General features: G+C 39.4%; 1 protein-coding gene across 1 annotated transcript in view; it reads right to left on the reverse strand.

Annotated features, from left to right (window-relative positions):
- Positions 1-3,214: 3,214 nt before the first annotated feature.
- KL (klotho) overlaps positions 3,215-27,256 on the reverse strand; it is a 48,194-nt gene continuing 24,152 nt past the window's right edge. The window contains exons 2-5 of the mRNA XM_088522160.1: positions 15,740-16,250; positions 10,981-11,249; positions 7,237-8,353; positions 3,215-3,540 (exon numbers count right to left, since the gene is read on the reverse strand). Coding sequence (XP_088378286.1) covers positions 3,215-3,540; positions 7,237-8,353; positions 10,981-11,249; positions 15,740-16,250 — 2,223 coding nt within the window. The remainder of the gene's footprint in view (positions 3,541-7,236; positions 8,354-10,980; positions 11,250-15,739; positions 16,251-27,256) is intronic.

The following is a 27,256-nucleotide window of genomic DNA, read 5'->3' on the forward strand; positions in this document are numbered from 1 at the left end:
ATACTAATGGAATAAGCTATTGCACCAGAACTTTTACACTGGTATGGTTACTCCCACAGGGTTTTATTTTTGATAACAATATCAAAAAACAAAGGAACAACAACAACAACAAAACCCTTGTAAAGCCCCAGTGACATAGTTTTGCTGGAAAACAAAATACTCAGTTTGGGCATGAGCCGAGTCTCTACCAATCCCCAACAAAAGTTACGGTTATTTATGTGGCACTGGAAAAGCAAGCAGCAGCCCAAGCTCCTTACAGTGCTATCAGAAGCGCCTCTCCCAAGGCACCGTTCACCTCTTGCTGCCAACAGAAAACTCGAGATATTAAAAAGGAAGATCATGCTGCAATTTGTTATGGTACAGTATCTTTATTTCATTGTTCAGATTGTATAAAAAACACATACAATTCTTTCATTCATTTAGCCAACACATTCTCCTGCTATTCACTATTCAATCTTTCTTTTTTCCAGAAATAAAACAGAAGCTCTGCACTCACACCACAAAAATATTTTGCATAAAAATATAATTTTGGATTTTGCGGCATGTTAAATTTGGAGCACTGAGCAAACTGGCAGCAATGATACATTCTAGAAGCACAATTAAAACCAAGAAACGCGTCTGCTCATCACACCGACAGCCACTGTTCCACAGGCACCGTCCTGCAACTCTTCAGAAAATACAACCAGGCTCTCTTGGGCTGTTTCTGCACTTTGAGTTTGGGGGCGCGCTCTGTCTAAAATCCTGCTGCTGCTTGAGATGCACAAGGGTCGCGGGGAAGGGGCAGCTCATCGTGCACAGAGAGGTGTCGCAGGAGGTTTGGGGTTTGTAGGAGCGGGATGATTTTTTTCCTAAGAAAATTTGCAAGAAGCTGGACCTTGATTACACACAATGAATTGGGTTCCTGAAGGAAAACCACAGCGTTATCTCCATCGGAGCGGCCGGTGCTTCGCCTGGCCCATCACTGCAGAGTTAACTCCCTGCGAGTTACACATTGCTTTGCACATGCAGTATTGTCAGCAGATTGCTGGGGCAAATTATTGTGCCCAAATCCAGGCGGTTACTGTTCTGCAGTGACATTTAAAAGCTCCTCCGAAGGGAAGAACACCAGCAGCTGTGTTATTTCTACAGGCCACAACACCATTACGGTATGTGATAATACTGCCTCAGAGTAACAAATCCCAATTTATCTACAAATTAGATATCCAGCTGGTGCCATCTGCCTGTCGGTGGTTACATATCACCCAGCCTCTGTGTCGGGAGAGCCTGCAGCATTTGCTAGGACTGCCCGATTCCCACATCGCTCTGTGACCAGCCTATTAAAGAGCAGAAGATAAATAGCTGTTATTTAACTTACTGCATGATTAATTGTTATTAAAGGGCCAGCACGATGCAGTCACACTTTTGGGGACCATCAGGCTAGCCCCAATGTTGTTCTGGCCCTGCCATGCTGGGAAGGTTCAGCCCAGACCCACTGAACTCAGTGAAACCGAGCAGAGACACATGCACTCAGCTCCTCAAAAGGATCCAGCCCCTTACTATTCATCCACTGGCAAAACAGCATAACGGAAAAAGTTACACGTGACCTGGCCAAAGTTTATACTAAATGAATGTATTTTTTTTTTTTATGTACTGTGATGGCATCTGACACAATGAAGGGAATGTACTGCAAGGTGATTCACTGTTGTGACATGGAGAAAGCCATCTGGCATGGCCTCTATTTAGGGAGTGCTATTTTTTTGTAATCCACACTGCACCAGGCAGTAATACATAAATACATAGCAGTTTAAAGTTTGCTCTTCTTCGGCAAATCCTGTCAAGCTATATATAATTTTTATACATATTTTTAATACTTAATTACCCTGAATTTTTCATCTTAATATTGATAACAAAATACACATTAGTGCAAAGAGAGACAATTTTAAATACGGAACTAAAGGGTTAATATATTAATCACTGTGATAAGATGCTAATCCTTTTCTATTTTTATAGTTTCCTTAACAATAAATACAATCTAAATTATAAATGAAAAACACATTTCATATGTAAATTTTAATTTACAGCATAAAATCACTGAACTGTAGAATCATTCAGGTTAGAAAGAACCTTGGGAGGTCATTTAGTCATCTACTAGTTATCCAGTAGATAAACATCACATTTAATACAGCATAATATGCTTTGGTAGATAAATAATTCTTAATTGACACAGAGCACATTTGCTTTAAAAACTTCCTTCCAGTGACTGACGTTATTCATAGGGCAATAAGAACACAATTACAGCTGAAGGCAAGGCAGGCCTGCAAACAGACAGCAGGGGAAAAGGACCACACTGCTTCATACAGGACACTCTCCTAATGCAGCAATTCACAAGACAGGCAAAATAACACTGGATTCTATTCTACTACGCATTTCTATTACCAGCAGCACTGCTAATATTTTGGTATTTTGGTGAGGAAAAAGGAGAGGCTCACAGACTTTCAGTAATACTTTGGGAATCAAGCATTGTCCATATGAGTCCCGGTTTCTTAGAGCGGAGCCTCCAGCAGGACTTGGAAAAGGGTCATGGAGAACGAGGCGCGTGTGCGACGAGCAGTACGAGGCCGGTAGGGAATTGGCAGCCTGATTTGTGGCTAACTGCAGTGCAGAGACCGGAGTGCCCCGTTCTTCATTCCAAACCTGCTCGAGCAGCGGGGCCGTCCCTTCCCTGCTCGGCACGGCAGGTATTTCTGCCCGGTCTCCACGCAGTCCCATTCTCTGTTCACCAGGGGTTGGTGCCAAACACTGAACTTCAGGACTGCACCCTTAATTTGGAAAAATAAATCATTTTTGCTTGTCCCCAGTCTTTTCTCTGAGAATTTGACATTGAGGCTCTTCTGTCATTCCATGTCTTCAAGAAATGCAGCTATGAAAGTCAGTGAGGGAAAAGTATCTGCTCAACAGAGGATCCCAAGCAAAGTTGTGAGATAACTCCAACCTCAGGATTTAAGGACTTGTCACAAACCGAATGTACTAACCTACAGAAAGACATTTCTGTAGGCCACATGCTAGAAATCTTCCTTTCAATGCCCATGTCCGGCAGCATCAGGCAGCTTAAATGGCCTCCTAGTGCTGAAGCAATCACAATGTTGTGTGCTATTATTGCAGATTTTCCAATGGGATGCAAACAAAAGGGTAGCAAGTGACATACCGAGGGAGAGAGAGAAGACTCTTATCTATATCATCTTCCTACCCTCCTGGAATAGTAACTAATGAGGAATATAGTAACAATAAAAGCAACGAATATGAAAGCAACAAAGGCTAATAATGATTTTCTGGTTCGGAAAAAGTGGCATTCAGGACATGAGACAGTCTCTTCAGGGCATAGTACTGCAGTTTCAGGTCTAGGAAAGCCATTATTATCAATTATTTCTCTGTAATGTTTCATAGAGGGCTTTGGTTCATACCGATTTGCAAAGTAACTGTAGAGACCATACTTAGGAGTAGTCTTGTCATTAAAAGAATAGACAAAGTATCCTTGTATGTTAACATTATCCAAGGTGTAAGCTGAAAAACAAAACAAAGTATTGAAAAAGGAATAAAAGCCATTTTGGCATTCAAGAGCAGTGTAATATGCCAGTACATAGAGCAAGAGCAAGGGAGATGTCAAATGCAGATCCTCACTTCTCTGCCCAAAGATAAGATAATGTATGCGTACATTCACGGAGTGTTTGTCTTAAAAAGTAAGAGGTTGCCAAACGTTTCTAAGTTTTTTGATCCTATACTCTATAATTTATTTATTTTGTAGACAAATAATGAATGTATGACTGTTTACTGATCAGCATAGAGCCTATCGTGTGATGGCTTTTTCTTCTAATTTACAAAAGAGCGTAAGTTTGGTTTTTCTGCACACTCTGAGCTTTGTTTATGTTTTTCTGATTCCTGTTTCTCCCTTGCAGAGAATCTTCGGAGTGGGAAGGCTGAGGAAGGCGGCCAAGAGGCCGCGCTTCTGGCTAGCATATGTGCACTGACATCAGGAAAGCACACGTGCCAAGGCTGAGCTCATGCACAGGAATGCCACCAGTGCAAGTGGAAAGGTCGTGCAGATCACAGGCTTCGCTGGTTATTGGCCTGCTTCTGATCCAAGATGAGCTGTGTTACTCCTTACTGGGAACACGTTCATAATCCATTCTGCTAACTTGTCTATCAGCAGCAGCATTAACCCTGAACCATCAGTCTTCCTTGACAAAACCAAACAGTTTGCAGTAATAAAGGCAAGATGCAATACTTTATCCCCCAAAATCACTACTTTTTAACTACTCTGCACAAATTAAAGCAACATCTTCTATCATATTTACACATGACTGAAAGGCACAAAGTGCTGAATTTTCCTATTCCCTGTGAAAATAATTCTTTCTGCAGACATGTGAAAGGCACTTAGCACCTCTGACCTTTCTATGTGTGAAATGAGTTAATATTTACCTGCCCTTTTACAGAGCTGCTACAAGGCATAATTACTTTGTCTTTGTAAAACTGCATGTGGATGTAACGGTGTTGCAGAAATGGTTACTGCTGTTCTTTGTTTTCCATTGGCAAAGATGTACTTAAACACTGTACGAAACACTTAAAAGTACAGCCTCATCCCAAAGAACCCTGTGCTGTAATCTGGAATCATTTATGTGCATAAATGGCTCTCTTGGAACAAGGCAGGTGAGTGATACTATATACCCAAACACTTCCACATACAGTCCCAGGAAACAGCTGGAGGAAAAAGGCACATGAAACCTAAGGCAAGACCACATGTCTACCATTCCCTCCTCACATTTCCTCCATGGCACTCAGATAAGGACAGAATTTTTTAAATTCATGTGGGTTAGTACACCAGTCTTGCAGAAAAAGAAAAAAAAAAAGAGCAAGTTTTGGAGAAATCTGCACCTGTCATAATGCCAAGACTAAGAGCACCAGTGGGAGCACAGGATAGAAGAAAGCACAGCACCAGGACAAGAGAAGAAAAGAAAGAGTGAAAAAGCTGGCATTACTGCCGAGTAAGCCCTGTGGATGCCAAATGCAGGAGTGGCCTTTTGGGCAAGTATTGGGGCTGGTTAGCGGGCATGTATTCACTCACACCAAAGGTGGATAGAGTAAAATCTGGTTTGCCTGCAGTGCTTAAATTGAAAAACTCGTGACCACTTCCAGGATGGATAGAAAGGAAAAGTGATTGGTGATACTAACACCAGATCTGTGCAAAATGAATGTTCTTTTAAAAACAGGGTGTTGGGCTATTTGGAATTTGGAGCAAAGCTCAGATTCATATACACTTTGGAAAACAAAGTGCTAAGAACTGATACGGCCTAAAGTGGTCACGGGGATTGAAAGCACTACAAAAAGACCACACAGAAACCTCAGTCCCAAATATATCCAAGGCATGTTTTTAACTCTACAGACCCAGAAAGTTGTACCTAGAGCTCCAAAATGCAGGATGAAGAACTCTTGGACCCTTAATACTGATTTTCAGTAGCTATTGAGAGCAGAGAAAATTCCAGGGAAGAAAGTTAAAAAATTGCATAGGATGACCTAAGAATTTATGAAGCTGTCAGCCATACTTCACTCTTTAGTAAAACAGTGAAATATAAGGCTTGATAAATAAAAATTACAGTAGACATTTATGTTTAATGCCAATCAGTTTATCTTTATGGAAAATAACTCTTGTCAAGCTAATTTGACATTTTTTTCCTGAGATCAGTAGATGAATAAATGTAATGATGTTTGATATAATATGCTCAGAACTTCATACAGTGGTTTATTAGGTATTATAAGGCACCTGGTGCAGAGAAATAGAATATTATCTTATGAGATCAAGGCCAGCTCATAACAAATAGTTTTCAACTGGTCTCAGTTAAAACTGAGAGGTCTGGAAATGTAATTGCAGATGAAAAAGGATCACCGTGTTTTGTTATTATGGTCTTGTCTCCTAGCACCACGATCCTTCATGATTTTAAATATTTCACTGACCTGAAACAAAAAGAGAACATCTTTTTTTCTCACGAAGCCTGCAGATAACACAGCACAGCTAGTATAGCATGCTTGGCACACGCAAACTACCTGTATTTACTTGTATCAAATACTTGTACCAAATTTAAGGATGCCAAGGGACAAGAAGGCCGTGCATCAGTTCAGAGGAGCTCCACAGGGAGGGCAGGGATCTGCACAAGAACTTCGATTCGCAGTAGATAGATAACCACAGAGGGCAACCAACCTTCTGCCACGAGCAAAAGGGCTAGTGGGCTGCTTCGATGTATGAAACAGGAGTAAAAGGCTAAGAGATTTTTATCTGCCTTGGGCATAAGTATGGCTGCTATGGGAACAGTGCAGCCAGACGTAGGATTTATATCTTTCATGAGGAATGATGGCAAACTGCTCAGTAATCAAAAGTTTCAAAATCAGGTTTACAGCAAGGGGCACACAGACCTTTCTCTGCATTATTAATCGAAGACTAGACTGAGAGGTGCCTTGTTTTCAGTCTGTGAATATCTATGTAAGCAATAAAAATGGAAACACATCTCAAAACAACGGATTAAAGCTGAAGCTAAAAAGGTAATGCTAGAAATAAGATTTATATATACATATATATATATACACATACATAAATTAATAGTAGTTGCTCAGCCACTGCACCAGCTTACAGAGAGATTCTTCATTGGTAAAAGTTGCTCTTTTAGGACTTGTGATTTTCTAAAAAAAATATGTCATAATACCCTATTTTTGCCTTATAGTTTATGAATCTTTAAGACAGAAAGAAAGACTAGTTTGAGCTCTGAATAGCAGGAAGGAGTTCAGGAAATGGCATAAGGAGGTAGATAGATGAATAATTACGAACACTTGGATCAGATACAGAGAGCTGAGAAACAAACTGAACACACTGAACCCTGGGGCATATCAGCAGAGTGGAAAGAAGCACAGCTAAACGACAGTGCAGTAAGAAGAAAAACTGACTAAATACATGTGGAGTTATTCACACAACATCTATTTAAATCTCTTGAACCAACATAAAAAGTTCTTCTGATGCTTTATGCAGAATATGTGCAAAATCTGTCTTCCTGACGCTTAATAACATCAATTGACCATAAGCCAAATGAAAATAACAACATCTAATCTGCAGAGTATTATAGTTTGATTTTTTTTCTTTAAGAAAAGCGTACTTCTATCACATAGTCTATACTAACACTGGGATTTGAGGCATATAAACCATTTACAGTTCCTTACCTTTTAAAGCTTCATTGATGTAATTCTGTATGTAATATACTCGGAGCTTATCATGCACCATATTCTGACCATCATCAATTCCATTAGCCATGACGTATATTGGGACATCTCCATACTTTGATTTAACCCACTTGAGCATTTTACGTAATCCCCAGGGCACCACTGCAGCTCGCCCAGGAGAGTGCAGCCATGTGATGTCATTGATCATCTGAACTTCGAGATAGTGGTCAAATTTTAGAGCATCTTCTTTCTCCCAGCCCACAAGAGTAGTAGTGTAGTGACTTAGGGCAAAAAAATCAAATGAGCCTTGGATTAACTTCTTTTCTTCTTCTGAGAAGTAAGGCAAGTGGAAATTATATAGGTCAACACTGTTTCTTTGCTGAAGCCATTCTCTCATAAGGTGTGGGTAATCACCATTCCCAAAGATGGGTTCTGCAAGCCACCCAATGTCAAATTCTAAAATTCTATCAGCAACTTCTTGGTCTTTTCTGGAAAAGGGACAAGCTGGTTCTATCCAGTCAGCTTGCAGAGCTATAGATATTTTCCCTTTCTGAGATCTTCTGAATTCTTTGTTGTAAATATGCCATGCTTTTGCATGGGCTTTCAACAGATTGTGCCCTGCAGTGTATGTCAAGTTCTTCACAGAGGGTTCATTTATTGTGATCCAAATCTTCACATGGTCCCCAAGACTTGTAAAGCACAGCTTGGCATATTCAGCAAAGGCCTGAACCGTTTCTGAGTTTTCCCAAGCTCCATCTTTGGCAAGTGAAGCTGGAAGCTCTTGATTCTCGGTCATAGGTTGCCATAAGGCAACAACAGGAGTTATATTAACTCTGAGAAGTTCACTAACGAAACACTGATAATAATGTACAAGTGTGTGGTTGATGACAGAAAGGTTACCTAAGGGAAGAATTGAAGACCACTTCAGTGAAAAATGGAAGTGTGTGACATGCATTTCCTGCAGAAGTGAGATCTGGAGCCTGATAGCAGCAAAGTCAACACAGTGCCGCTTGCGTTTGGAGGTAAAAACTCCATCCACTTTAATAAGCTGCTTCGTCTGGTGAACGTCCCACACATAAACATTAGGGTCAAGAAACTGGGAGGGTGTCGTGTCTACCTAGAAGGAACAAGAAACACATCAGATACAAGCCGTTAGTTCTAGATGTGTAGGAACATCGTAACCATCAGACACAATTTCCTGAAAGATCACAAGTGAGAACATCGCATTTAGCGCCTCTGTCACATCTCTGATTCGATAACATGTCTGACTCATAAGAATGAATTAGTCTTCAGTTAGCATGTGATACCAGAAAAGTACTAAATATATATTTATATAATATTCATCCTACTTTCCACATAAGCTTGTGCTAACAGTCATCGTGTTTATATTTTCTCCAGATTGCTCCATTCTGTAGTGGAAATGAGAGACAAGGCACTAAACCTGCAATCTCCAGAGAGGCAATCTTCAGCAAAGACTACAGTGATTTTTAAAACATTCTTCTTTCAAGTTTAAGAAGATATACTGAAAGGCCTACAGAGAGATTGCCTGTTGGAAATTGCCCAGTGGGTTCTTTTTCATTCACTCCCTGAATGCAGTAACAGAAATAATAAATGCAACATCATTTATGTGTTCAGTTTTCATCTTCCTAACTATGATTAAAGATGAGTAATGTTTTGCACTTGATTTTTAGCACGAACTCATATGATGAGGAAAACTCTTGTTTCTTGCTAAAGTTCTTATTTATTTAACTCATACTGAACTCATTTTCAAATTATTTCAGCAGGTTGTTGATCTCTGAATCCTTTTTTTTTCTGACTTCTGAGTAATGCTGCTATAAGACATTCCAACAATAAATATATTCCTCTTAGGGCTAAAGCTTTTGGGGCTTCAGGTGTAGGAAGCACGTGTAGGACCCACAAGACGGAATAGAAGACGACCTTCTCAGGGTCCCTTAGAATTATATCTTTGTTTTTCAATAAATATCAAAAACAGAATAAGAAAAATTGAAATTAAAACAATACACACCATAAAATTTCCTTCTTATTCATGCTCTAGTATAACTCTTACCAAAAAAAAAAAAAAAAAAAAAAAAAGATCCAAACTACAAGGTGCTGGTCTGCTGGTCCTGTCTATTTTTTTGTTGTTGTTTTGGGGGTGCTTTTTATTATTGTGATGGCGGACGGTGCCCACGAGTTCAGATTTCCTTGTCCTGCCCTCTGTTTGAAAAGCAGGTGTCAGCCTACAACCAGTGTTCAACTTGTAGCTCAGGCTCTGCAGGTCTGTATCAAGAAGCTGCTGAAAATCAGTTGCTATTTTCTCTGGAGAGGTCAGTACTGTGCTTATAGAAGAAAGCAATAAAAAACAGCATGTCTGAGCAAAATTGCTTTTCTGGAGAATTGTCCCTTGCAGATTACTAAAGCATGCATTTCCACTAATACTGCGGGAATGCTGTCAGAAGAGTTTTTCCACTGTGATGCATCTACAAATCATGCTACCTAAGCCTCACAGCACAAAATGTTTGAACGGTCTTTTGAAATGAAAATATTCAGCTTTGAAGGTTTTGGCAGTGGGAGGGATTTTTTTAACTGTCTTGAGCTGACTGACACAGTAGGTTTGCAGCAGTTATTGATCCCAAAGGCAGCAATTTCATTTCCAATCTGTAATTTATCTGGGAGGTTGGAGGACAACGACTGTTAAATTTTTTTGGAAATCAACATGCCAGGTAGGGAGGTTGCATTATTTTTCAGGAGAATGAAGTCAGGTCTTCTGGAGTAAGAGAAAACAAACAAGGCCTCTATGTTCTAGCCTTAAGAAATATTCTGCCTTTGTGGAAAATCTAAATTAAAAATTCTGTTCTTGGACCAGCCTCAAAGCTGAATTTTACTGCACATCTTTACTGTGGTTAGAGAAGCCTTGTAAGCCAAAACAACATCTGAGAATTACAGAGCCAAACTGTTAAAGAGACCATAACTAAGCTACAATTTTTACACATGCTATGAAGCCTTAAAATTTGAAAGGTTGTCCTGAAATATCAAATTTAACTAACTGAAGTAAAAAGACTGAGAATTGTGAACTGGGTCCATGCTAAGTACTATCCAGGGGTACTGCAGCCTCAGAAACAGATATGATGCTAAACAAAATGGCAAGGAAGGAATACAGAAATGACATTTAACTTTAAGCTTCCCTACTTTTTTTTACACAAAACTGCTCTAATAATGGTGCCAGAACAAACACATGCAGCATGCAGAAACATACCCACTGGAAACTTTAAGAGCTTTCAGTGTCAGGAAATTTCCTAAACCATATAATATCACAGCACTCAAATATATTGCCATTAAAATTATGGAAATGAATAAACAGTAATATTTCCTACATCATATCCTAGGCCCTTTAGAAATACTGCATTACATCTAATCAACTTCCATTTGAAAAGAACTGGCTTTTAGTGACCAATGACATAATAAATGTTCAAGGAAGATGAACACCAGACCCATTCCCTTTTAATTGCTGTGTTTTTACGTTATTTATCATTCCTCAATCTGACTGGTTCTCACTGGTCACACAGAAATGACTAGAAAAGACAGAAAGACACAATCTTTGACCCCAAAGCCTTGTACCCATCTCCTCATAGCACTCTGATAATATATCACTTACCAACAAGACTGCCCAGTGCAGCAAAGTCATTGGCACGGTCTTGTGCAGCGATGTGGTTGGAGATCTGCCAGCTCTATCCACAGACTTACCTGGATGTAATTGTCAACTATTCCCCAAGCAAAGCCACAGGGAAAGACCCCTTCTATGGGCTGGTTTTCAGGCAAAGGTGGGAAGCCATTTTTCTCAATCAGCTTTTGATAGAACAAGACGGAAGATTTTGGCATCAGCTTCTTGTCATGGCTTTGGAAGTCAATATAAAACAACCCACGTCGGATGCTGTATCCTCTGTGCCACTCAAAGCCATCCAGGAGGGACCACGCTGTGTATCCAAACACATCAACCCCATCATACCGGATGGCTGAGGAAAGAACAGGAATGAACTCATCATGACGCTCCTTTTTTCTACGCAGATTGCCCCTTATCAGCAACAACCGCAGCGCTCGTGGGCAGGAGCAGCGTGGTAGGTTAGATAAGCATCTCAGCCCCGTTTCAAAGCCCGTTCCAAAGCGGGGAGGATATTCCAGCTGTGCTCAGGGCGCTCGGGGGCAGACTCCTGGCGCACGGGCACGTTGCGCGTGGCAGCAGAGCCATCTGCCTGGGTTTGAAGCCAGCCGCTTTGAGAAACCACGCTCACCAAGCTAGACTCCTCTTCCTCTTTCCCCTCCACTACAAATACCTTGGTAAGATCCTCATAAAACTTTTCCATTTTGATGGATTTTTATTTCCACGGATTTTTCAGCAGAAGTGACAATGCAGGAAGACTGTGCTTACGTGAAAAATCTGTCTCTTTCCATCTTTTATGGCATAGCACTTTCTGACTTAAATATTTAAGGGTTTCTAAAAATGTGCATGTATTCTAGACCCACTCTTTGAATTTCTGCACCCCTTGTAGGTTAAAATCAGGATCTACTGGCATCTATTTGTATCACTTTTTTGAGATTTCCAAGTGATATTCACTTTTAGCTGCATTAAACACTGCAATTCAGCAAAGTGTTTCTGGGCCAGGCTTGGTAAAGCACAAAGGAAGGTGCTTATTTTAATTACATAATTAGACCCACCCCAGTTTAGCAATGCATTTAAGCACATACTTAAACGTTCTTTTGAACTCAAGTTTGTCTCTATAGCCAGAATAGTTTATCTTTATTACTCACCATCTTCTCTAAAGGCAAACTGGGTACTGACTAAACACAGTATTTTCCAGCCTAGTTATGCTGAAAGCATATTTCAGGCAACAAGAATATCGAGAGCCTCATTTCCTTTTTGTATTAATGTACCTCATTACAATCAGTTATGAAGGGCCACATGGATTCTTGATTACAACCCTGCTTGAAACAATTAAATTAACTTGAGGTTATATAAGCAGTGGATCCAGCCCAGTCCCTTTCACAAGCCATGAGAAAATGCCTAAAGAAACTGAATATTTCTCCTCCTACAGGCATCATTCTATTGTGTATGGTAAATATTGATATTTTTCTGACCTCTGCACATGTACATGATGGGATCTACCATACCAGCATAGTAAAGGCCAGTACAGGTCCACTTTGTTAACTAGTCACAATGAGAATTTCTCTTTGAACAGCATCTCATCCCTTCTGTAAATCACCAAAGAGCATGTCCACATTTTCTGATGATCTCATAAAAACTCTCAAAATCTTCTTTAAAAACGTATTAACTTCTGTCATCTATGACAGAAGCACCTTGAAAAAAATGGATTTTTTGTAAACTCAAACATGTCAATCCATAAGAATTGCACCTCATTGAAAAAAAAAAAAAAAGACAAGGGGACAAGGACAAAAACAAATGGCAGCTTTTTTTTTTTTCCCCCTTGTCCATCTCCCCTTTTTCTCCGTGTGCATCTGGCAGTCTAGAAGCCAGGATGTCTGAAAATTTGCTCATACTGCCTATTGGAAATAATTTCTGGCCTAATGATGTCCCCCAGCAAACCTGCAAGTGTGCCACTGCCTCGGCAAGAATGGCACCAGAGTCGTATTAACTATTAAACAACATTATCTCCTACCAACCCTTGAGTTCATGTTCTTCTAAGCCTATAATATAAATATAGACCCCAGGAACCATGACGGATCCGTAACTACCAAACTCAGATCCTTAAAACACTCCTCTCAGCTGCTGTCCATGCCTGGGGATGTACAAAGCCCACGGCACCTGCTTCAGTGCAGGAGATGCCCAAGAGCCCCTGTCTTCCCTCTGGCCTGAGAAGAGCTCAGTCCTGACCCATCAAAGACCTAGTTGTTCCCATTCTGCTTAAGACTCTCCGAATCCAGACCTGCTAACTTCCAGGATTATTACCTAACCACTAAGCTAGTCAAAATGACAGTACACAGGAACTCTCATGCCCTTCTGCTTCACTAACAAGGAATAATCAATTTATCCATAACATCGGAGATGCAGCAGGGAAGGGAATGCAAGCCTAGGGCAAGTGGTTAGACACTCATCCAAGTGAAAAGACACCTTCAATCAATATTCTGCTCTAATTAATATTTAACTGCTTTATATTATGGTTTTATTCAAACCTCCCAGGTATTTAAAAACAAATCAATAAAAGAAGCAGTGAATGAGTCTGGGGCTGTGAATGGTAAATGAACAGAGGCCCTTTCCCACAGTCAAGGAAAGGCTGCATGGTGCTCGTCTACAGCGTGTAGTGCAAGAGCATGTGAACCTACATCAGCATTTTAACTGAAATTAGGAGTGCACGCCTGAAACAAATCTCCTGATCTCCCCGGCTTACTGCTTGGTTCTCACCCAGAGTGGTCTCAGAAGACATGAACTGGGTTGCTCTGGGGTAAAATTAAACCAGAAGCGTGCTTCAGGAACGGATAATTGATCGGGCTTCTGTCACAGGGCAACCAACAGTAGTCAAAATAACAAACCCCCAACACATACACACACTCAAGAACGCACATAAGCGTGGACAGCAGGCCCTCAAAAACAACTATTTCTGCTCTATAGGTTTGCTCCTATGGGGTTGTACTTAGCTGCTAATGTAGACATAGTGATATGCACCAGTTTTGTATGAACTGGGACACATACACAACATATCAGGAGATATTAGCTAGATCTTGGAAGCAGCAAAACCACATCTGTGTGGCCTTCGGTCAAAATTAATTATCCTTTATTCTCAAGGCAATAGCTCTGATGCTTTTTATCACTTTGTGATTGCTGGAGTGAATTTGGTGGGAACAAGTTCAGGAATCTCTGCACTAGAGTGCTGAATTCATGTACAGGATAGACATGCCCTAAATCTCTGAGAGGATTTGCTCTTGAACCATTTCGGTCCAACACTGTTCACAGCCAGCAGGATTTCTTTATGGATCTCTTTCTTGACTAAGATTCCCTAGATACTACACAGAGATCCTTGATACTTAACAGGATATTGCAGATTCTAATGAGCAGGTGAGTGCAATAATTTTCATCACGGTGATGCCAGAGTCCCTGCTGTTGATCCAGTCCTCAGTCTTTTTATTTTTCTGTAAAAAGCTTAGCCAAGTGTTGGCATTCAAAAAATAATGACTAGACTAGTGCTATTGTTAATATTGTTATTTACTGGCTTCTGCTGTTAATATTATTATTTACTGAGTCGCAAATTAAAAAGGATGAAAATCTACAAACTGAGATTGTTTCCAGACACCTCTGATTAGAAAACAGATCTATTTATGTATGTCCAGCAATTTACAAACTCAGCAGACATATGGGTAAGAGGTGCCATGACCGTTTATAGTTTTTCATCTCACTTCATGCTAACTAGTAACACTTTACATATAATAATTAGTAACTGTTTTGTATACGATTTCTCCCATTTTGGATTTACTGACTCACACATTCAATCACTTTTTCATTTATTTGTAATGATTATGTTTCTGGAAGAGCAGATGATACATATATGAGTTCTTCAAATTTTTATGAGTACCAAAAAGAAAATGGAAATAATTTTTGGTATTACCCTATTTGTAAATGGCATCACAAATGCTATTCAGTTGGAACAAACAGCTATAATAAAAATGTTTTTAAAACCAGAATAGCAGACTATTGACATGAAAATCAATTACTAAATAGTAAATTAAGAAAATAACAGCAATAAAGGTGGAAATGGGGAAATAATCACACAAACAATTTATTGATGACTACCAGGATTGAGAGAATTTGTTTTGCCATAAAGAAACATGAAAACAGAAAATACCTGTCATAAAAAGTAGCATATTTGAAAAGATAATTGGTCAACAAGTTAATCAGATTATATAATCTCAAAAACTTGGTTCTCCTCAGATAGGTGTAAATTCAGATTACTGTGACTGATATTGAGAGTTGTGCTCATATAAAATTTTTGCAAGGGCAGAACTGAGATGCAGAACGAAAAGGCTTCCAATTTTTCATTTTAAAATGCATTCTTTCAGCCTTGTCTATTCAGAGGATTTCTGGTCAGGTAGAATTTATCTTTTGATATATATACTCTTATCTTTTGTATATATGCATTCAGGTATCTAAAACATGGAAAACAGCTATTAATAAATATGACTGACAGTGAACTACCTGCTGTCCACAGAGGGTACACAGTTCACACCAATTTTGCACTTCCTCCCACTGAAGACAGGAGTTACGAAAGCTCCTGTTCAAAGACAGCAGCATCAAGCACACAATATGCTATCTACAGTTATTAAAGGTCTTCAAGAGCTCAGAAGAACAAACCCGAGAAAGTGATGTTCTCATTTCACAAGTGCCTACATGAATATTAAATACCAGAATTAATTCTCAGAATGATTCATTAATAAGCTTCAGTACGTTATTTTGCATAATGATTCTGTTAAGCAGATATGAATACAACCTCAGTCCTACCTTTTAAAGTTTCCATAATGAACTTTTTGAGATAATAAATATATTTGGCATCATCTCTCTTGGTGCTACCAGAAACAAACCAGCTGTTTTCCACAATGAATATTTGGGGGTTGTTATATTCTCTGCTTATCCAGTAAAGAAGCTGTCTGAGGCTTATTGATTCCAACTGCTGGAATTTCATGTGAGAGTCCAAGAGCTGGAAACTCAGGGTTGCTCCAAAAGAAAGAGCAAAAAAGTCAGCCGTTCCCTTGACGTACTTCTTCTCGGCTTCACTGAACTCAGGCAGCAGAGATGAGAGGTTACTCCTCATGCTCTCTGGATAGTCACCATCAATAAATATGGGCTTAGCAAACCAGCCAAGCACAAAATCAAGGGACTTTTGACATTCTTTTATATTTTTTTCAGTCATATTTTGAGGTTTTATCCAGTGGGAGCTAAGGGCAATGGACACTTTTCCTCTTTGAGTTGGACGAAAATGATCATTGTAGAGATGCCAGACTTTAGCATGGGCCTGTTGAAAAGAAAGACTGTAATTAATGCATCTGAAATTCAGTTTGAAGTAACACAACTAGTGCCAAGCACCAATGTCCTGTGACCACATCAACTTGCATTTTGCTCAGTTTTTTTCACTCATCAGCAGCTTATTCCAATTTTATCGATACCATATTAATGAAAGAAACCTCCACTTGTTTGGGGAAAACAGCATCTCCATTTTCCTGAAAGCAAGCACCGAACATGTATAGGACTGTTAGTCAGACATTTCTGTTAGCATTAATTATTGAGATGGGACATTTTTCAAGCACATACAAAAACTAAAATGCATTTCATATAACATGCTTCAAACTATGTTCTCACTGCAGGAATATCACTTTATTTGCATATCCACAGATATATAGGGGAAGAAAAAAACTTGAATTTTCTCTATTCTGAATCACAGCACACTGTGAAAAACTACAAATCTAGACTTTAAAAAGTCTGTTGAAAAATATTTTTTCATAGCTCTTGAAAGTTATCTTGATAATTTAATTTATCTTACTAAAATTTGATAAGTTTATCTCCAGTATCAGCTTTCAACCACCTGATTCTTGATACAACTTAGCTGTTATGGTGAGGAAACCTTTTTTACCAAATTTCTCTTTCCTGTGATCTTACAGAGTGGATTGAAACAGTCTCTTGATGTTCTCTCTGAAAGCTAAATAGATTGAGTTCCTGGAGCCTTTCATTATCTTCAGGCATAGTTTCAAGCACTCTAGCCCTCATTCAAGCCCTCGAATCCTCATTCTCATTGCTCTTCTCTGATTCTCTTCCAATTTTTCATCATCCTTTTAAAACTGTAGAAGCAGGATGGGACATAATATGCCAGTAATAGTCTTGCCAGCAGTAAACCAGAAAGAATTAATATACTGCTTATGGTCATAGTATTAAACTGTGAGGATATGCTCATCTAAACTACTACAGTATCGCTAAAGCTTTAACCTTCTAAAACACATTTTTTTTCTTTGCATCTAACTTATCACAGGGTCTCAATGACTCTATTATTCAACATCCCTGTATATATCAGTAGAAATGGCAATATTTTTTCCTAGGACGTTGATAAAAATATAAAAAGTATATGATCTGTTCACAAAATATTGGATTAAATGACATATGCTAAACATTTTACAATTTCATTTTGAAACTTCTAAGTTAGTGTTATTGATACTCGATAAGGATAACATGAATCTTCAGTTGGGCTATACAAATTCACAGGAGTACCGGATACAAAATAGATTATTAATTGGAATGTCAGAGTGTTTTTTTTCAGGCCTCCCTGTGATATAAGCCATGTAGGAAGCCTTATACCTCCAATCTATGCAGTTAGTATGTTGATGAGTTTTATCATTAATGTATTGATAACTGCTGTTCATAGTTTCCTTTTCATACACTTGTCTTTCAAGGTTTCAACTGTGATGTTTTCCACATCCCTGCATTATTAGGAAAATTAAACAACTAGATTATTAATCGTTTTTGACAAAGACACTGTTAATTACCCAAGAAAAATAATTACTTCTATCATTCTACTACTCTTGCAGAATTTTAATTCTCACTGCTGGGAGAAAAGCAATTGGAAGTGAAGGGCAACTAAAGGTAAGATCAATAGTCAAGACTCAGTTCAACTGCCCCCACAGAGAAGCCTGCTGCCATTGAGTCATCACAGGGAATATAAAACATCTGTGCAGATCTGACAGCTACGACGCAGGCTCTAAAGCCAACTTGACCCATGTCCTTTTGCAGTGGTCACTGAAATCCAAAGAGAACAATTTTGAAAATTTTAAATGACAATACACACCTCTGTGTGCACATCTGAATCAAGTCCTCAATTGCAAACTTTATCATACATGCTTTTATTTGTAATTCAGCAATAACTGTGATTAAGAAAGAAGCAGTCCTACCACCTGTCTATATTAATACAGTGGATTTTGATGCTAGTGAAAAACTAAATACAGCAACCACTTTCAAGTCTCATGACAAAAATGAGATGTTACTTGCATAGACTTAATTTTATCTTATTGTGAAGATCCATTCTGCTGAGGAAAGAAAAAAAGACACTAAACACCATGTCCAACATGCTCTACTCCGAGCACTTTAACTATATTTTTTTCTAAAATACTATCAGGGAACAAATGTGTCACCACTTACAAATCCAAGGGAAATCTGGAGATACATTATTGATGGTAGTTTCAAAGGATTATCCTTGCTACCGAGTCTTAATTTCTCACTCAGTACATGCATTCCTACTTTTCTTTCTGTGATGTGATGGCACAGGTAGTTTATCTATTGGAACTGTTTTATCTAAATTAGCAGTTTAAAGTTTATTTTGGGCTGCTTCATTGGCACTACTGTTGTTAGCAATGACACTTGGATTAATACTACAATAGGAATGTATACCCATGCTGTAAGCAACCTATCATTTGCTTTTGCTGATATGTGTTAAAAACACATTAACTTCTCTCAAAAAATCCTTATCTTCTTCCCCATAATGGTACTATAAATCCTTCCTCTGTTGGCCTGGTTCATCTTCAGATTTCCTGTCTCAGTCATGCCTATTCCCAGACACACAACCTCATCTCTCTGTCATCTGCACTTCCGAGGACACTGCCCGCCCACCTCTAGGATTATGGAGGACTTGCCCCATAATCCACGGTCCTACCCTGTTTTTCCCTAACAGTGCAGAGAGATATTCCAGCATTTCAGTATCCCTGATTTCAGCATGAAGCACAGAGGAGGAGAATCTCACAGATTAGTCCTTTCTCTGAAGGTATTTAGGTGCTGGTTAATCCCTCACAGGAATAAAAATACAAAAATATATGAAGTGTATCGATATGAGACTGTCTCACACAACTTTGCTTTCTGGACTGGTTAACTTGTCTGCCTTTATAGAAAATGAATACTCATGAGATGAGTTTTCAAGATATGCAGGATGAGTCACTCTTACAGAGTCCTCTCATCGATGGACAGAACCTATCGTTTAGTTTAGACAAGCCTTATGATCTATACACAGACAAAAGCAAGTGAGAAGAAGCCTGCCTTAAATATCTGACTCCAGAGGATGCATGAAGTGGAACAATACTATCTTTGTGATAATAAACCTCCCAAAAGAGTATTAAAGTCCCCTGGCTCTGTGGGTGTAGATTAATGAGATAGTTCAAGAGAGAGAGGTAAACACAAAATAAGCCAGTGACCAAGCAGAGACTCTCTTTGGACATCTGTAACAGATGTTTAGAACAGCTGCCTATGCCCAGGTATCTAATGCTGCTTTAAGCCCGTCAGAGTATTCCCTTCTCCAACTAAAGTTTCAGAGAGGTATGAGTCTCCCATAAATCCTAAGCCACATCTGCCATTTCCACAGAGATCATTTGGCTTGACTGGAAACGAAACACCTTATTTAAAATGCCTGTTTACAAACAGTCTTACAAACTGGTTCTTGGAAGAGTCATGCAGTCACCAGTCTGTTTTGAGAAGAAGTATCTGCTAAAACCTAGATGCTGTTTTCTAGTCTATAAATGTGGGTAGTCTAGTCTATAAATGTGGGTAGTCTTGCCATTGGTACTTGCTTTTGAACAGTAATTTGGTGCCTACTCGTAGCCACCAAACACTAGACTGACTCCTTCTTCTGCGATATGATCCTACATTTCTGAACCTGCGGAGGTTGGAGCTATCTTGTTACTGGCAAAGCCTCCGATCATGATGTGGCCTTCCTCATGTACCTTGTCCTTGGCTAAACCTGTTTGTACATCTGTATGTCACTCATGGTAGAGCCTTCATTTCAAGTTGATAAGCTCCGCTTCTCCTTGCCTTCCCACTCCTTATACCTATTCAGACCACTCTCTACCTACAATCCACCTGTGAAATTCTGCCATGGGCCATATTTGACCTGCCTTGTAAAGATCCCTGTGTCAGTCAAAGTCAATAAGCCAGTTTGATGAACTGTCAGATCTCCTTCCAAGGCAGAAAAGCCACCTGCAATTCCACAGCATGGGCTAGTCCTACAAAGCCCATGTTCCCACAGGGACAGCAGAAATAATTCAGCACAGGCAAAGAGACCTCACAACATGACACAGTCATATCCTACTCTATCACAGGATAGATCTACACAGTTTGAGACTCTTTAAGTCAATTTAGAAATATGCAGATATTTGTTTGCCCGACTGCTCCTCTAAAATCCTGTGCAAGATCATCAAGACCTTATTCAGTCTGGCACTGGTATGTATCATTCTGCAAGTTTCGAGTGCTTATGTCTATCATGATGCATAACCTTCACAAGAGCAGTTTGAGAAGTATAATTGGGAACATCAGGATTCCATAATTTCTGTTCATTTCTCTAAAACACATTGTCTCAATTTTTAGTTGTGTGTCTTCTGAGCCAATAAAAGAACCATTAATTTCACAAATAAACTCTTCTCCATGCTCAGATAAACTATCTGTATTAACTCCCTACTTGCATGTTAATGAAACTGAGTAGGAAGGTGTTACTTTAATTTGTTTAGTGATACAAAGAGAAGAATTAATTGGAAAAGATGTGCAAGGGATTTTCGATTCTAGAAACAGGGCAGATGTATTTGCCCAGAAAAGTCACTATCAAGTCAAAAGCCCGTCGAAAACGGATTTAACTATTGGGCTGACATGGGAAATGCATAATAACTCAGAATGTGCCTTTAACCAAGAAGAGGGAAAATATAATGTCTTTTTTTCTCATATCACCAGAAGCAAGTATTTTAATCAAAAGTCACAACAAAGAATGTCATTTTCCATATAATGTTTCATCCTTAGATTCAGTCAAGTAGGTTTTATCCATACAGTCTTTGAGCAGGCATTTTCTCTCACAAGAAAATTACACCCTTAACACTGAATAAAGAACAGATACAGCTAGTGAGATAAGACTAGTAAGATAAAATCTTTATGTATAACACACAATACATTACTGTAGATAACGTGCTAGTCATTTAATAATTTCATTTTTTCTCTCTGCTTTTCCATAAATATCTCCTTTTTAAAGTTTTCTTTTAAGAGTCAGTTAGACAACATTACTACCAATGCTTTATTCAGAAAAAGGTGTTTTCTGTCAATCTCAACAATCAATGATTTGTCAGGCTTGTAAATGGTGCACAGAATGAAACACAGAATGTTTCAAGTGAACATAATTCAGCCTTATATATAGATAATATACAATTTGTTAAAATTATAGCTTTTAATATTGATCATACACCTGAACTACAGTGTTTTATTTAGTTACTGTTTTTCCTGCTGTGCTGGGTACTGTAACATTTTGATGCCCCATAAACATGAATAAATTTATATCGCCAAAAAGGCAGGATGCATTATTATTATTCCTATTTTAAGAAGTGGAAAGGGAAATTATGGGACCTGACTAAAGAAATAGATGGAAGAAGCAAAATTAAACCAAGTATCTTAAGTTCTGGAGCAATGCATTACCTCTGGACAACGCTCCTGTTTGGTATGATACTCCTCTTTACAAAAACAAAAAGCACCAAGGATGGCATCAAACACTTGTCTGAAGACACAGCTGCTAAAGAACTATTCACTCTCATCACAGGGAAAACAAGTGCGCTTTGCTGGCACTAGAATAGAAAGGAGAAGACAACCTCTAAGCCTGAAGCTGGAACCAAGACACCTTACAGGCGTTCCAAAAACCTTAACAAAAGAAATAGATGAGGCTAGATGAGAGCTGTTTTTAAATTAGATTTTGAATCTTGATTTGAAGGTCTGGGAAGCGTTGTGCTTTTGTGTGCTGTAATCATGTGGGAATCAAGCATAAGAGAACATTATCACGCTTAGATATGTAGGGGACACCAACTGACTACAGTGCAAGGGAAGGAAAAGAAAACCAGAAAAAGAAATAGGCGAGCTGGGCCTATTTAGCCTGGAGAAGAGAAGGCTGAGAGGGGATCTGATCAATATGTATAAGTACCTGAGGGGAGAATGTAGGGAGGATGTGGCCTAACTCTTCTCGGTGGTGGCCAGGGACAGGACAAGGGGTAATGGGTACCATGAAAAAACATAGGAAGATTCATCTCCACGTGAGGAAGAACTTCCTTCCTGTGAGGGTGACAGAGCCCTGGAACAGGCTGCCCAGAGAGGTTGTGCAGTCTCCTTCTCTGGAGATCTTCCAAACCCGCCTAGATACCACCCTGTGCCACGTGCTCTAGGTGTCTCTGCTGGAGCAGGGGGTTGGACTAGATGATCTCTAGAGGTCCCTTCCAACCTCAACAACCTGTGATTCTGTGGAAACCCCACCTGATCACAGGTGATCACAGCTTGTGTCACAATGACTCCTGAAGGAAACCACTCCTCTGAAGTACGCAATGCCTAGACATTGTGGCAGGCCCTGAAATAAGCCTCTCTCAGACTCATCCTGCCTTGAAAGGCCATTCGCCTCTGCACGTCTCTGTACAGGGCACCCAAAGAGTATAGCTAGACTGTGGAGCAACTGCACAACCCCTTCCCATCCTTCATCACCAACACCATGGACAACTCCACCTGGGCAATTCACATCAAAGGGGGAAGCTTCTGGACTTCCAAGCCACAGTTCAATGCCCAGATGAGAGTGGGATGAAAAGTACCTATTTCCCACCAGTAATAACAAAGGTAGTCTGGCATGACTAGCTAGATTCAGCTATTCTGTCCAAATAAAGAGAAATACCAAAAGTTGAGTGGACTGGAAAAGCAGCTAAGTCTCAAGAGACTTAATAGTCTCTGAAAACACAAAGGTCAGCACAGAAAGAATTAAGCAGCTCTTGACTTTGGGAAGCAATGAGAGACCAGATAAGAATAACTTTATTTCTGACAACAAATGCTTCTGAAACACCCTTGATGTTTTTAATCATTTTACATTACCTTTGATAGGAAAGATTACTTACAGAACTGCATAAAAATAGTTCAACGAATGTTGTGACCCATGTGAATATTAAAGATATGTGAGATTCTTAAGCAGCGTACAATAAGAAGATAAAATTATAGAGAAGTTTGAGTGATTTAAAGCTGAGATTGCAGTATAGCAGGGAGCTAAATTAGTCCCCACTGAAAGACTCAATTTTCACTGGAGTCTGGGACACAATATTCAGGGAGTTTTTAGTGGAATACACATGTATAGTGCTATCAACATTTCTTTGGGCTAGATGCTGGAGCTACATACACCTATAAAAGCTCCAGGACTGAGACTGGTGTGCATCACTAGCCATCTACTATACTGTGATCTTCTGGAGGAAATGGCAAGTTCAAATCCTGTTGACAGGATTCAATGTTCAAGTAGACAAAATATCTCCAAAAAAAAAAAAAAAAAAAGAGAGAGGAGGCAGAAAGCCATGGAGTTACTTGGTTGTAACCTAAAAAGCAGGTACACAGAACAGTACAGGCTACAGTAAGCAGTACAAACCAAGGCAATAACACCATTTTGTAAGAGCCTATAAGCACTGGGTAATGGTGCTGAACAAAGAGGATAACAAAAGCACCGATAATTTGGAGGAACCCTTAACAGGAACAGTGGTAAATGTTGTGGCAACTGAATGCAGTACTATCCCGAAAAGCAAAAGGAACATTCCTGGATTTTAAGTCAAAGACTGGATAGAGAGAAAGTAACACAGCACTGGAAACAGTAGCAATAAGGGAAAATTAAATATGTAAAACTCAAGTCTGATAAAATAATGCTTTGTCCGAGTCCACAGATTAAATGAATGCTAAAAACAACGGGAAACGATAGAACTTGTAATATTTCTCACCTTCAAGGAGAGAAATCTAGAAGTGACAGCACTGTTCTGTGTTTGATATATCAGCTCGTTTTCTATTAGGAAAGTCAAACACCCATCTATGGGAATTCACACCACTGAAAATGCTCACTGTACAGACTGCTGACCTATGTTTGCTACCCAGGTGTTCTGCAGGGAAAAAAAAAAAATATTTCCAACAGCTTAGTGGGTATACAGGCAGTACTCTCTCCTAGAGAAAAATTGTAGAAGCATAGGAGAGAATGGATTTAGAAAGTCTCAGAGCAGTTGGGCAGAAGATAAACAAATAAAAGGACCAAGTCTGTGTAATTAGAATCGTGTAGTGGGAAGAAAAATGATCTCTGACTAAAGCCCATCATCAGTATGTATCCCAGACAGACAAGGAAGTGACACCAACATATTTTAGCTTGGGGGCCTTATCTAACTACCTAAACCAACAATCCAATTTACAAAGGTGCTGAAGATGGTCTGTAATTTTGGGTGGGAATGATGGAATAAAGAACCCGTATTACTCATTACCTGCACCTCTGCATCTAAAATGCCTGTAACAAAAGACCTGTGAATGGGTGTAAGACATTAACTCAAAATCTCATCTTGGGCACACTGGTACATTCAAAATATATTGCCCCTAGTGAAGTATGTGTCTGTTGCTGGAGTGGCAAAGGAAGATTTTGTGTATGACAAGGAATTCTGGACATGTCGTTTTTGCAAACGCATCCAATGATATTGCAAAGCAAATCAATGCCTCTATGGTTAGAAAAGGCTGCCAGAATGGCAAGAAGAAATTATCCCGGAAGTTAACACTATCGTGCTGCCCAAAAGTTCTTAAACCACCTGCAGATGAATTAGAAGAGATTTTTTTCCCCCAAGTACGCCCCCAAATTAGATAATGGGAGTGTTCAGGCAAAAGTGCTAATAATGAGTCCTCATCCTGAGACACAGAGGCAGTAAAAATATCCTCAAAACCACAGGAGAAGTTCAGAACTTATCATCCATAGCTTATTGGAATAAATGACCACAGCAAGGAATAAATAACCATGAAAAGACCATGAATGTGAAATTCTTCAGTTTGGCCTGTCTTAAAGCAGACAGCAAAACTTACTGGTTAACAGTTGATGTTTAAGCAATGAATGCTGACAACACCACAAATGATACCTGCTGTAGTGGAAATGCCAGAGTCTAACGGACTTGGTCTATGCTCTCTCTGCAAACTTGTTATTAAAAAAGTGTTGAGGAAGTCTTCTCCTACCTTTAAGGGGCAGCAGTACTGCTTCACATATATTCCCCTAAGGATTTTACCATGCTTCAGCTATAAACCATGTTCACATTATCCAAATATCAGAAAAATTATCAGAGGCTGCTCAGATGCATGTACTTTCCTGAGTAGATGATGTATTAACTAACTGCCACCCTCAACGCTGAACAAGTTAACCAAACAAGTGCTATGCTTGCAGATACAATTAATCCTTTAACCAAGTTGCTAGGAAGGTGCAGCAATATGAGTGCAGATCAGAACAAATTTAAATATTTCCAATGTTCTAGCATGAGCACTTTAACTGCACTTTGTCACCCCTCCAGAAGCAGTAAGGGGTCCTCTTAACACACAAACAAGTAAAGAATGGTCAGGTCACCTTGTGTGAAAAGGAGTATTGGGTGCTAGTATGGCCTCTAGAACACAGGGAACAGATTACAGGAGGTAGACTGGTTACAGTTCCCACAAAACCTGGACATTTGGCATTTGACATCAAGAAAGGTAAAAAATGGGCATGTTTCCAGCCCACAGCTGTCAAGGCTGACCCTGGCTTTAGGGAATCTGGGAACTCCTCTCAAGCTTGGACAAATTCTGCAGTCTCCAGCAGAAGGGTTGCTGACCACAGGAACACAGCATAATTTCCACTGGTAGAGAAAAACCCATAAAAACAACAAGCTAAAATGGAAATAAAACACATAGCACAAAACGAAGAACAGGAACTGCATTTCCCAGATGGCTCAAGCTAGCTAGAGCATGAACTTCACACAATAAACTACTAGTGTGATATCAGGATCTCAGTAATCTCTGCACAATGGATGGGATTACCATGATAGCTGGATAATTACTATTTCCAGAATTTTAAACCAAACATTGCATGCAACAATAATACCAGAGAAGTCTCTTGGAATGACAAGGAAGATAAGGCCGCAAAGGAAGTAGCAAAAGATTTGCAGATGATGCTGGAAGAAGTGACAGCTGTCACAAGATTGGCAACTCAGAAGAAGAACGCTTTGGTTTGGGAAATCTAACACTTACATAACAAGGTGATCCTGAAATTACAGAGTGGGTGAAAGACAGGAGTTCCTCCAACCTCCTCATATTTAAGGCTAACAACAGAGTAGTGTGGGCTCAATAGCAAAATGAACCTACACATGAATGGGTGGTCCCTGCAGCATACAGTCAGGATCCCATACAATTTCTTCAGAACAAAAGTTATTCTGAAGAGATTAGAACAACAGAGGAGCAGTATAAATTGGATGGTAGCCTCCTCTGGAATAGGATTTTAAACAATAGCTACAGAATTGTTTAGTGTGTACTGTAGTAAATGCTTTTATTACAAGAGTCATAAGGTAGACCTCCTCTTCACCTCCACTTCACCACTAAACGCATGCAAGGACTCCAGTATAAATTGTTAGGTTATCGGTCACACAACAAAATAACTAATACTGTGTAGTAGTAGTAGTGGATCCATTCTCTAAATGATCCTCAGAGTTTTGGCCAGGCAGAGCACAATAACTGGACTTTCAAAGAGGCCTTGAGAATGCAGGTAAAATATTCTGGAAGGTATGATGAACTACTCATTTTGTTATGGCCATCTGGTCATATTGTAGTGCATGGGTGCATCTTTGCAAGACGATGATGATCTGAGGCAAAACACCACCATGGCAGTGGTGGTTTGACTGGTAGCAATCCACCAAACTGCATCAGATGGATGCACTGGTAGACAGTTTTTCCCATTGTGAGTTCCTTTGTGAAAATAACAATCACTGTCATGCTTCAATAGCAAAGAAAGAACTGGGAAATGTCTCTCTAAAAGGGTAACTTGGAGGCACTTGTTACTATACAACTGGTACCACACCAGGAATTTTAAATTCAGTTAATATATATGTAACCAACACATTAAGAACTGTCACAGATCACCATATCATCATATAGCACCACAGGAAAGAGAATCATGCAAAAAGCATAAAAGCCATGAGGTCA

Source organism: Tinamus guttatus, unplaced genomic scaffold (genome assembly GCF_059628265.1).
Source record: "Tinamus guttatus ecotype Peru unplaced genomic scaffold, ASM5962826v1 Tinamus_guttatus_pri_ptg000150l, whole genome shotgun sequence".
Classification (NCBI taxonomy): domain Eukaryota; kingdom Metazoa; phylum Chordata; class Aves; order Tinamiformes; family Tinamidae; genus Tinamus; species Tinamus guttatus.